The 11,781-nt window shown below is 35.0% G+C and overlaps 1 protein-coding gene across 2 annotated transcripts; it reads left to right on the top strand.

Annotated features, from left to right (window-relative positions):
* The first annotated feature begins 1,311 nt into the window (after window positions 1-1,311).
* Window positions 1,312-10,274, top strand: LOC131549474 (mucin-2-like). Of its 2 annotated transcripts, none has more exons than XM_058791687.1 (9): window positions 1,312-4,101; window positions 4,193-4,314; window positions 4,594-4,658; window positions 4,748-4,950; window positions 6,179-6,344; window positions 7,875-8,033; window positions 8,111-8,175; window positions 8,294-8,375; window positions 8,526-10,274. In XM_058791687.1, the coding sequence occupies exons 1-9, from the start codon at window positions 1,362-1,364 to the stop codon at window positions 8,527-8,529; spliced, it is 3,606 nt and encodes a 1,201-aa protein (XP_058647670.1). In that variant the 5' UTR covers window positions 1,312-1,361; the 3' UTR covers window positions 8,530-10,274. The 2 variants fall into 2 exon arrangements, with proteins under 2 accessions (XP_058647670.1, XP_058647671.1); XM_058791688.1 differs by having other exon boundaries at window positions 8,114-8,175.
* The last annotated feature ends 1,507 nt before the right edge of the window (window positions 10,275-11,781 follow it).

An 11,781-nucleotide genomic window follows, 5' to 3' on the forward strand; every position in this document is an offset into this window, starting at 1 on the left:
CGACAGCTCAATCAACATTTACAACAGCTATGACACCTATGAGCATGACCACATTAGAATCATCTACATTGAAAGTGGTTCAACATTTGAACCAACATTATCCACAACAGGTACAACTTCATCTTCACCATCTACTACGACAGAAGGACAAAGTACATCAGAATTCACTTCATCTATAACAGGAATGTCTTCATCTAGTGTAGAGCAAACAACAAGCCAGCAGACACAAACCATTCAGCATCCTTCTACCACAGAATCAGAATCTACAACGACAGCACAATCAACATTTACAACAGATGTGACACCTATGAGCAGGAGCACATTAGAAACATCCACACTTGAAAGTGGTTCAACACTGGAAGCTACATTGTCCACAACAGGTACAACTTCATCTTCAGCACCACCATCACCTCTGACTGAAGAAAGTACATCAGAATTCACTTCATCTATAACAGGAATGTCTTCATCTAGTGTAGAACAAACAAGCCAACAGACACAAACCATTCAGCTTCCTTCCACCACGGAATCAGAATCCATTAGCATGACCTCATTTCAACCATCTACCATTGTAGGTGGTTCAACATTTGAACCAACATTGTCCACAACAGGTACGCCTTCATCTCCTGCACCAACATCTCCTGTACAAACATCGCCCACAACCCAAGAACAAAGTACATCAGAATTCACTTCATCTATTACAGGAATGTCTTCATCTAGTGTAGAACAAACAAGCCAGCAGACACAAACCACTCAGCTTCCTTCTACCACAGAATCAGAATCTACAACGACAGCACAATCAACATTTACAACAGATGTGACACCTATGAGCAGGAGCACATTAGAAACATCCACACTTGAAAGTGGGTCAACAGCGGAAGCTACATTGTCCACAACAGGTACCTTCATCTTCAGCCCCACCATCACCTCTGACTGAAGAAAGTACATCAGAATTCACTTCATCTATTACAGGAATGTCTTCATCTAGTGTAGAACAAACAAGCCAACAGACACAAACCATTCAGCATCCTTCTACCACAGGAATCAGAATCTTCAACGACAGCACAATCAACATTTACAACAGCTGTGACACCTATGAGCAGGAGCACATTAGAAACATCCACACTTGAAAGTGGTTCAACACTGGAAGCTACATTGTCCACAACAGGACAACTTCATCTCCTGCACCACCATCACCTCTGACTGAAGAAAGTACATCAGAATTCACTTCATCTATAACAGGAATGTCTTCATCTAGTGTAGAACAAACAAGCCAACAGACACAAACCATTCAGCATCCTTCCACCACGGAATCAGAATCTTCAACGGCAGCACAATCAACATTTACAACAGCTGTGACACCTATGAGTATGACCACGTTAGAGTCATCTTCAAGTGAAAGTGGTTCAACGCTGGAAGCTACATTGTCCACAACAAGGACAACTTCATCTCCTGTACAAACATCGCCCACAACCCAAGAACAAAGTACATCCGAATTCACTTCATCTATAACAGGAATGTCTTCATCTAGTGTAGAACAAACAAGCCAACAGACACAAACCATTCAGCATCCTTCCACCACGGAATCAGAATCTTCAACGGCAGCACAATCAACATTTACAACAGCTGTGACACCTATGAGTATGACCACGTTAGAGTCATCTTCAAGTGAAAGTGGTTCAACACTGGAAGCTACATTGTCCACAACAAGGACAAATTCATCTCCTGTACGAACATCGCCTACGACCCAAGCACAAAGTACATCAGAAATCACCTCTTCTATAACAGGAATGTCTTCATCTAGTGTAGAACAAACAAGCCAACAGACACAAACCATTCAGCATCCTTCCACCACAGAATCAGAATCTTCAACGGCAGCACAATCAACATTTACAACAGCTGTGACACCTATGAGTATGACCACGTTAGAGTCATCTTCAAGTGAAAGTGGTTCAACGCTGGAAGCTACATTGTCCACAACAAGGACAACTTCATCTCCTGTACAAACATCGCCCACAACCCAAGAACAAAGTACATCCGAATTCACTTCATCTATAACAGGAATGTCTTCATCTAGTGTAGAACAAACAAGCCAGCAGACACAAACCACTCAACTCCTTTCTACCACAGAATCAGAATCCATTAGCATGACCTCATTTCAATCATCTACCATTGTAGGTGGTTCAACATTTGAACCAACATTATCCACAACAGGTACAACTTCATCTTCTGCACCACCATCGCCTCTGACTGAAGAAAGTACATCAGAATTCACTTCATCTATAACAGGAATGTCTTCATCTAGTGTAGAACAAACCAGCCAGCTGACACAAACCATTCAGCTTCCTTCTACCACAGGATCAAAATCTACAACGACAGCACAATCAACATTTACAACAGATGTGACACCTATGAGCAGGAGCACATTAGAAACATCCACACTTGAAAGTGGGTCAACAGCGGAAGCTACATTGTCCACTACAGGTACACCTTCATCTTCAGCACCACCATCACCTCTGACTGAAGAAAGTACATCAGAATTCACTTCATCTATTACAGGAATGTCTTCATCTAGTGTAGAACAAACAAGCCAACAGACACAAACCATTCAGCATCCTTCCACCACGGAATCAGAATCTTCAACGGCAGCACAATCAACATTTACAACAGCTGTGACACCTATGAGTATGACCACGTTAGAGTCATCTTCAAGTGAAAGTGGTTCAACACTGGAAGCTACATTGTCCACAACAAGAACAACGTCATCTCCCGTACCACAATCGCCTACGACCCAAGCACTAAGTACATCAGAATTCACTTCATCTATTACAGAAATGTCATCATCTAGTGTAGAACAAACAAGCCAACAGACACAAACCATTCAGCTTCCTTCCACCACGGAATCAGAATCTACAACGACAGCACAATCAACATTTACAACAGCTGTTACACCTATGAGTATGACCACGTTAGAGTCATCTTCAAGTGAAAGTGGTTCAACACTGGAAGCTACATTGTCCACAACAAGAACAACGTCATCTCCCGTACCACAATCGCCTACGACCCAAGCACTAAGTACATCAGAATTCACTTCATCTATTACAGAAATGTCATCATCTAGTGTAGAACAAACAAGCCAACAGACACAAACCATTCAGCTTCCTTCCACCACGGAATCAGAATCCATTAGCATGACCTCATTTCAATCATCTACCATTGTAGGTGGTTCAACATTTGAACCAACATTATCCACAACAGGTACAACTTCATCTCCTGCACGAACATCGCCTACGACCCAGGCACAAAGTACATCAGAATTCACTTCATCTATAACAGGAATCTCTTCATCTAGTGTAGAACAAACCAGCAAACAGACACAAACGATTCAGCTTCCTTCTACCACAGGATCAAAATCTACAACGGCAGCACAATCAACATTTACAACAGCTGTGGCACCTATGAGCACAATCTCATCACAATCATCTACAAGGGAAAGTGTTTTAACACTGGAAACTACATTATCTTTAACTGAAAATGGTCCAACAGTAACATATATACCAAGTAGTACAGTAACCTCTCCATTTTCAGCATCTTCTTCCTCAGAAGGTCAGATTATTTCTGCATTTACCATGTCATTTCCATCTTCAAGTCCTGCAGAACAAACAATCCAGCAGACACAAACCATTATTTCAACTTCAAGCACAGAAATACATTCAACACAGTCAATTAATTCGACATTTCCACAACTGGAAACAACTGGAACAATTTCTTCAGACTCACCAGCCTCACCCACTAATCCTAACTCACATCAAACAATAACCCAAACTGTTACAGCCCAAACATTTAGCATTTCTACATCATCCCAGTCAAGCACCTCTGCTCAAACTAGTACCCAGAACACCTCATCAAAATCAACAGAACCTCATTCAGTTGCAACAACTGTCAATTCAGTTTCAACAACTCAAAACTGTCTGGAGAATTGTCAGTGTAATGGGTCCCCATGCATCTTCAATGTAACATCTGGGAAATGTCAGTGTCAGTGCAATTCTTTCACTTTTGGAGATTCTTGCAGTTTTGTAAATGACTCTACCACAGTTACTTGGTGTGAGTATTTATCATACTATTCCTAAATGATCATTATTACATTTTGTGTTTTTTTTATTTATTACAATTTTTTTTTTTTTTTTTTTTGCAGCTGAAAGCACACCCACAAGGAATGCAAACATCTCTCTCAGAATTATGACGGACTATCTTACCGGGTATGAAAATGTGAACTCTCCAGAATCAAAAAAACTCATTTTCATCTTAAAACGTGAGGTAATTTTTCTAGTTCCTTTTCTTAATGTACTTTAAAGGTCACAAACTTGAAAAAGACAGGGGGAAAAAGAGAAATAGGTCTGAATTCAAATTAGGTAAATGCATTTACTGCAATATTGCATGCATTAACTCTAATTACTAATCTTAGTCAGGAGACGTAAATGAAAAGCTTTCATGGCATAGTGAAGTGATTTATATGAATTATTAGCATATTTGCAAAATATATTATGTATAAACATTTATATTCATAAAAAAATGTTTATTATTTTTTTTTGACAGCTTTCAATCCTTTGTAAAAGAGCAGATGCACAAAATTTCAAGGATGTGCACATACGTAGGCTAATGTAAGTTGATTCATTTTGAATTTCAAACATATAGCCTATTTGTTAAGCAAAATACATATTAATATGTGGCATGTATTTTTCCCATCTAGGCAAGGAAGTGTCATTGCTGAAAGTATTGCAGTATATAACTATCCCAACAACAACTCACAAATATTGTTTCTAAATAATGATTTGGGGCCCACCCTGGAAAAAATTTTTAATGACTCTGATTCATTTAAAAATCTCAGCATAGCTCTCGGTAATGTTTCCATCCAAGATGCCCAAATTTCCACGGAGGCTGTTAAAATATCAAGTAAGTTACTGTTTTTATTTTTGAAACAGATTTAACATATTTAATAAAAGATTAAGAAAGATTAATAAATAAAAGATTAAGCTAGACTTTTTACTTTAAAGGACACATGGATTGTTCCATTACTGTTCTACTATTTCTGTAATATGTCTCCAGATGTATTTTGTATGGTGGCCCAGTAGGCCTAGTGCACAACACAACTAAATCTCCACAACACAATGGAACCAAGATGCAACACAGTGAAATTAGCACAACACATAATCAACAACGATAATTAGACCTTAAGGACTGCCGTGGACAACTGGCTCCTAAAGTTTTTGATATTCTTCGTATTCTGTGTGGTGGTCAGTTCACACTGATAGAAATTAATATTTTCCAATAAGTTTAAACTGATTTTTACATTTTATGGGCATTTTTACCTTTATAAAGCCATTTTTTCTAAAAGTGTCCATTATCTTTTGAGTCAAATTCTTACATTTAATCAGAAAATTAGAATAATAAGACATCTGGACTGTTACCAAGCAAATTAAATCAACACAAAAGCTGCATCTGAAGTGGCATTTACACACTGTTTAATGCAAGACATGAATGCATTAAACCTGCAATTACAAATGCATAAATAATGTTTTGATATATTAAACACAAAACATTGAATACTAATATTTGAAATTACTTAAATAATAAAAGATACTTTGAATGTGAAATAAAAACCGCCAATAGGTGGCAGCAAGTGACTGGTTATAAGTGAGTTATTGCGATTGAACCAGATCATTTAAACAGTTTATTAATTCAGGAACGAAACACCGTTATGTTGCTCAGAGCTGCAAAACAGTCCTGTAGTGCAAAAAGAGGAAATGTGGTATTTAAAACTTAAGTTGTTTATTGAACTGTTGTAAAAAAAAAAATCAATATGACAATTGTAATCATGGTAATATTTGGAGAAAACAGCACTCTTCATGTGAACTTGATTAACTATATGAAATGGTATAAATATATACATTTTCTCCCATCATGTCTTGAATTTGTGATCATTCTAAATGCATTTTAATAGATGCAACACAACAAAATTAGTACATCACAACAGAAACAGGCCACAACAGAATGAAATTAGTACTATGAGTTGTGTTGTGGCGATTTCGTTTTGTTGTGCACAACTGGACCACCATACTTTTGTATTAATTTATAGAGATCTTTAACTTGAATTTCACATTTTTATCTTTGTTGTGTGTAGATATTTCAGATCTACAACCATTTGTGCAATGCACAGTGAATTTTGCAAACTTAACAGTAGAAATTGAAGATGGAGCATGGGTATGTGTGGGATCATGCAAAAAAAATCCCAAATTCTGTAATCAACAAGGTGAATGCCTAAATGCAATAAATGGACCAAAGTGCATGTAAGTCTTTAAAAGCAAATTCTAATAACTACATGCATAGTCTTCAGTTAATCTAAGGATATTTACCTACAAATGATTAAAGTGGCAGCCCTCATATAATATGATATAATATAATATATATACACACACATACAGTCATGGCCAAAAATATCGGCACCCTTGGTAAATATGATCAAAGAAGGCTGTGAAAATTAATATGCATTGTTAATACTTTTGATCTTTTATTTTAAAAAATTGACTAAAATCTAACATTTCATTGGATAATAAGAATTTAAAATAGGGGGAAATATCATTATGAAATAAATGTTTTTCTCAAATACACATTGGACACAATTATTGGCACCCCTAGAAATTCTTATGAGTAAAATATCTCTGAAGTGTATTCCCATTCATATTCACAATTTTGAGCACTCCAGGGTGATTATGAACATGAAATTATCCAGCCATGGCTTCGTGTTTCACAGAAATATAAATAGGAGGGAAAACAAAGCCCAAATTCCCTTAATCATCCATCACAATGAGAAAAACCAAAGAATATATTTCTGATGTGCAGCAAAAGATAATTGAGCTCCACAAATTAGTGAAGTGGCTTTAAGAAAAGAGCTAGAGCAGTGAAAATTCCCATTTCCACCATCAGGGCAATAATTAAGAATTTCCAATCAACATAAAATGTTACGAAACTTCCTGGAAGAGGACGTGTGTCTATCACTGATTCTATCAAATACCAACAGATTTTAAAAAATCAATACTGACTCTGTTAGAAATCTTATAATGGGCCATGTTTGGATCTTCCAACCGTACAATAATCCAAACACAAACCTCAAAAATAACACAAAAATGGGTCACTGAGCACAAAACCAAGCTTCTGCTGGCCATTCCAGTCCTCTGACCTGAACCCTATAGAAAATGAGTGGTGAACTGAAGAGAAGAAGCACCAACATGGAGCTGGGAATCTAAAGGGTCTGGAGTGATTCTGGATGAAGGAATGGTCTCTGATCTCTTGTCAGGTGTTCTCTAACCTCATCAGGCATTATAGGAGAACATTTAGAGCTGTTAAACTGGCAAATGGAGGTTTCAAAAAGTATTGAATAAAAGGATGCTGTTAATTGTGGCCAATGTGTATTAGAGAAAGACATTTATTTCATAATGATATTTCCCCCATTTAAAATTCTTATTAACCAATGAAAGGTTAGATTTTTGTGATATTTTTTACATGAAAGATCAAAAGGATTAACAATGCAGATTAATTTTTACAGCCTTCTTTGATCATATTTACCAAGGGTGCCGATATTTTTAGCCATGACTGTATATGTGTATATATATATATATATATATATATATATATATATATATATAAGCTTAATAATTTAAGAATTGACATCATATTTAACTAAGCAATTCAAACTTAACAATAATTACATTTGAATATGATGGGCAATAATGAAATATTCACTAGTCAATGTCTTCAGAAATAAAGAAATCATTTTGTTATCAACTTATCCTCTCCTATTAATTTTGCTAACTGTCTAGGTGTTACAGTTCTCCCTTTGAGAAGTACTATGGAGCTCAGTGTGAGCTTTACAGCAGAGGGGCCGGTTTCTACGCTGTTCTCTTCGGCTGTTTAGCAGCTTTTGCTCTGCTTATCATTGTCTTGGCTGTGATGATTCTGGTGCTCTACAGAGCCAAGAGGTCTGTATAACTGTTTCTGTGAATATTCATAGACCAAAACATCAAAACAAACAAATAACACCATGATCTAATTTCAGCAGAACATCAAGCAGAAGGAGGTTATCATTTTTTGACGGTGACTTCTTTGATTTTACATCAAGAGGTATGAAATCTATTTGTTGCTTTGTGCATGCATACACCAGCAGTACAAGTTGAAACTCTCAAACATCAGAATAGATGTGAGAACATGACAACTGAAAATTTTAACTATATTATTTCAGGATCAATAGACAGAGGTTATGGGCATCAAAACTTTTCAGCACCTGGGTTTTTCAGCTCATTCCATGAAAATACACCTGTACGGTAGGATGAACAATTGTGCTTTTCATTTAATAAATACATTGGGATAGGAAATAAGAAACATATCATGTATTGTATTGTTAGTTTGAATCTTTTTACCCCCTCTCTCCTCTTTCCTCTCCCCCTCTCTCTCTCTCTCTCTCTCTGCTACAGATAAAGGATCAACTGAAGTGAAGCAATGGATGTCTGATGAACAGAAATGACAAATATTATTTAAAATATTTTTTAAAGTATTTGGCCACTATAATCTCAGGAAGCCAACATAATAATACATACATTAACTGGGTTTGTTGCAGATTATTTGGAGTATTTCAAGTATTGTCAAGTATGTCATAATATTTACATGGCACAAGAACAATTTATAAAGCACCTCTGTAAAACTAAGTCACTTAGAACTCAAAAACACTCATCTACAAAGCCACTCCAGCACATGCATAAATTAATAATTAACACATTTGTAATTAAATATGTGTGGGGTGTTAAAATATGGTCCGCTGCATTATACAGTCACCGACACGATCACAAAACACGGCCAATCAGAGCAAATCTCTCTGTTTGCACACATACCTTGTATTTTTTATGATTTCTGTGATGCTTTACTAGAGGGCATGCTTTTTATGGTTTGTGATTTATGGTTTGTCATGTAAAATCCTCTTTTAAAATGTTACACCTTCACTCTCTCTACGTCCAAGTTTGATAAACATTAGAAGCTGTACTTCGGTCCAATGAACTGACGGTGTGGGCGGGGCTTCCTGCTCGACGCCACATAAATGCAAAATGCTGCTATTTATGTTACATTTAGACATTTAGCAAACGCTTTCATCCAAAGTGACTTACAATATAGGAACAATATAAGCAGAAATATTGTGTAAAAAGGCAGAAAAATTTTTGTTTTCTTGGTATGAGAGGGTAAATTACAATTATTATTATTAATAATCATCTTTATTAATAATTGCATTTTTAATTATAATTTCATATCTATTTTCAATGCTACCACATCAACCAACTTGTTAAGTCAGTTATGTTGATGTTTTTTTAATGTTTGTTTTTGTTGACACTGTACTTAGTATGTTATCTATGGGTTTTGTAATCATAGCAGGGTATTACTTGTTTATACTGAAAGCACATTTAATATATTTTTGTAAGTTGATATTTATAGTGAAAAAAACTGTGCTGAATATACAGTATGTTTCCAAAGTAAGTATGTTTTTTAATTTTTTTTTTTTTTTTTTTTTTTTTAATAAAGCAAATGTGCATTACAAGTTATTGGCTACACTGAACACCATGTTCATCAAAAAAAAAAAAAAAAAAATGCAATGTCGGTATAAGGTCACTAGGAGGCACTACAGACTTAATTATATGCCATGCTGTCTTCCCCTGTTTGGCTGATGCTTCTCATCATCAAAGTTGTCCTTTACTTGTAAATAGTCGGTTGGTCCATCTCAAACTCTTTAATCTTAATTGGATTTCAAATTAAGAAAAATATATCTAATATACCACATTGTAAAGGTACTGCCTGACCACTTTCATAATGCAAAAAAGTATAAAGTATTGTTAGCGCTGACAAACTGCATTGCAAGGACTGATTAATCTGTTCTCATAAATCTCACTAAATTGTCTAAATAAACATAGTTTGTTATGATAACACTCCCTAGTTTATTTATTTATTAAATTGAAGCTGTATGCAAATATGCTACACCTGTGTGATCACATATGATGCTTGTCTGCTCTAGGCCCTATAAAATAATATTCTAATCATCGTGCATCATTTTCTGAGTATAGAAAAATTAAAGAGTTAATCATTCTTGCAATAAATTTAAACCTAACATTTTTTGTGTGATAATTACCCAAATCAATCATAAACTTACTCTTTCAGATTTTGTTTTTCTAGTATTAAAATGCTGTAAATATGGTAAAGAATGAAAAGGTGGGGGGGGGGGGGGGATCTTTGAGGGGCAGGATAGGGTGTGAGTTTGGATTAGTCTGTAGTAATTATAATTAGTTTTATATAAAACAATAGAAGTATGTACTCATTTAGCTATTAGTAGCCATGTATGTTTGTGTGTGAGTAAGTGAATGTTTTCGTTGGGTTGACAGATAACAGATCTAAGTCAGGGCCATCTAAACTAGTTGTTTGCTTTTTTTGAACCTTAATGTGTATGGTTCAAGTTCAACTATAGATCCTCCCTATTGTCTGCTTTTGATCGGGTTGTGATTAATCAGGAAGTTTATCTTTTTTTTTTTTTTTTTTTTTAAGAGTTGAATTACTGGTTTGCAAAGAGTCATTTCCATTTCACAGGTGAGGTGAATCAACTTGAAATGTCTTTTAAATGATTTTCTGTGTCATTACTATTATTTTTAGGACATGTTCAACAAATATCAACAGATAAAGTTTGAGTTATAAAAAGAAATTATTTTCAATTCGATATTAGTTCAATATATAATTTTCAAAAGCTTGGATACCATCTCTTGACACTATGTCCCGATTCACTGCTTAAAATAACATCAAATAAAATTTAGATATTAGATTAACACTTCTAGGGATTAAAAATATTGCCTTGGCTACTAACTGAAACAAGTTTATTAAAATGACTAAAGTATCAAAATTTAGTAAAACTAAAAATGAATTATAGCTATATATTAAGATTTTAAAAAAATAAGAAGAATAGTAACTGTAATACACTGTAAAAAAGTGATAAATTGACTTAACTTAAAAAAAAATTGAGGAAACCCGTTGCCTTAAAATTATTAAGTAAATAATTTTATTTATTTTTTTTAAAGTTAAGCGAACTTGATAATTCACTTAACTTATTTTTTAAATTATCATTTACTTAATTTTAAGGCAACGGGTTTCCTCAATTTTTTTAAGTTAAGTCAACTTATAATTTTTTACAGTGTATAAAATTAAAACAGAAACAGAGTAAATGCAACTGAAGGTGAACAGGATGACTTCATTTCCTGTAATCTGAGCCTAATTTGTCGAGTAGAAGAGATAACAGGTTCATCACATTAACATGAAAAAGTACAGTTTAGAAGTAATTAATTTCAATTTCAAAAAACCAAAAGCTAAAGCAATAACAAACCATGTGACATTCTAGGTGGTCATAGTTGTGGTTAATTTGAGTTTTTATAAGTTATTTAGTATATTAAATTGAATGGTTTGGGACATACAGGGAACTTATTGTTCACTCCTTTCAGCTGCTTATCATTTCATCCAAGGCTTTTGGGCACAAAAAAAAAGACCAGACTGCGATTCATTTCAGTTTCTATACATTAGTGTTAAAATGATCGATCTGTTTTGGACATATCATTTGCTCATTTCAGCTGCTTATCGTTTCATCCAAAGGCTTTTACGCACCAAAAAAAAAAAAAAAAGACCAGAGAAACAGCATTTTCCCCGATCAGCAAG

The sequence above is a fragment of the Onychostoma macrolepis genome, chromosome 11 (assembly GCF_012432095.1).
Source record: "Onychostoma macrolepis isolate SWU-2019 chromosome 11, ASM1243209v1, whole genome shotgun sequence".
Taxonomy (NCBI): Eukaryota; Metazoa; Chordata; class Actinopteri; order Cypriniformes; family Cyprinidae; genus Onychostoma; species Onychostoma macrolepis.

Bases quoted from the DNA above. Each gene is read 5' to 3' on its own strand.
- LOC131549474 (XM_058791687.1), top strand. From the start codon at position 1,362: ATGAGTATGACCACGTTAGAGTCATCTTCAAGTGAAAGTGGTTCAACG. The intron at 4,102-4,192 runs GTGAGTATTTAT...TTTTTTTTGCAG, and splicing joins CTCTACCACAGTTACTTGGT to CTGAAAGCACACCCACAAGG. The intron at 8,176-8,293 runs GTATGAAATCTA...ATATTATTTCAG, and splicing joins CTTTGATTTTACATCAAGAG to GATCAATAGACAGAGGTTAT.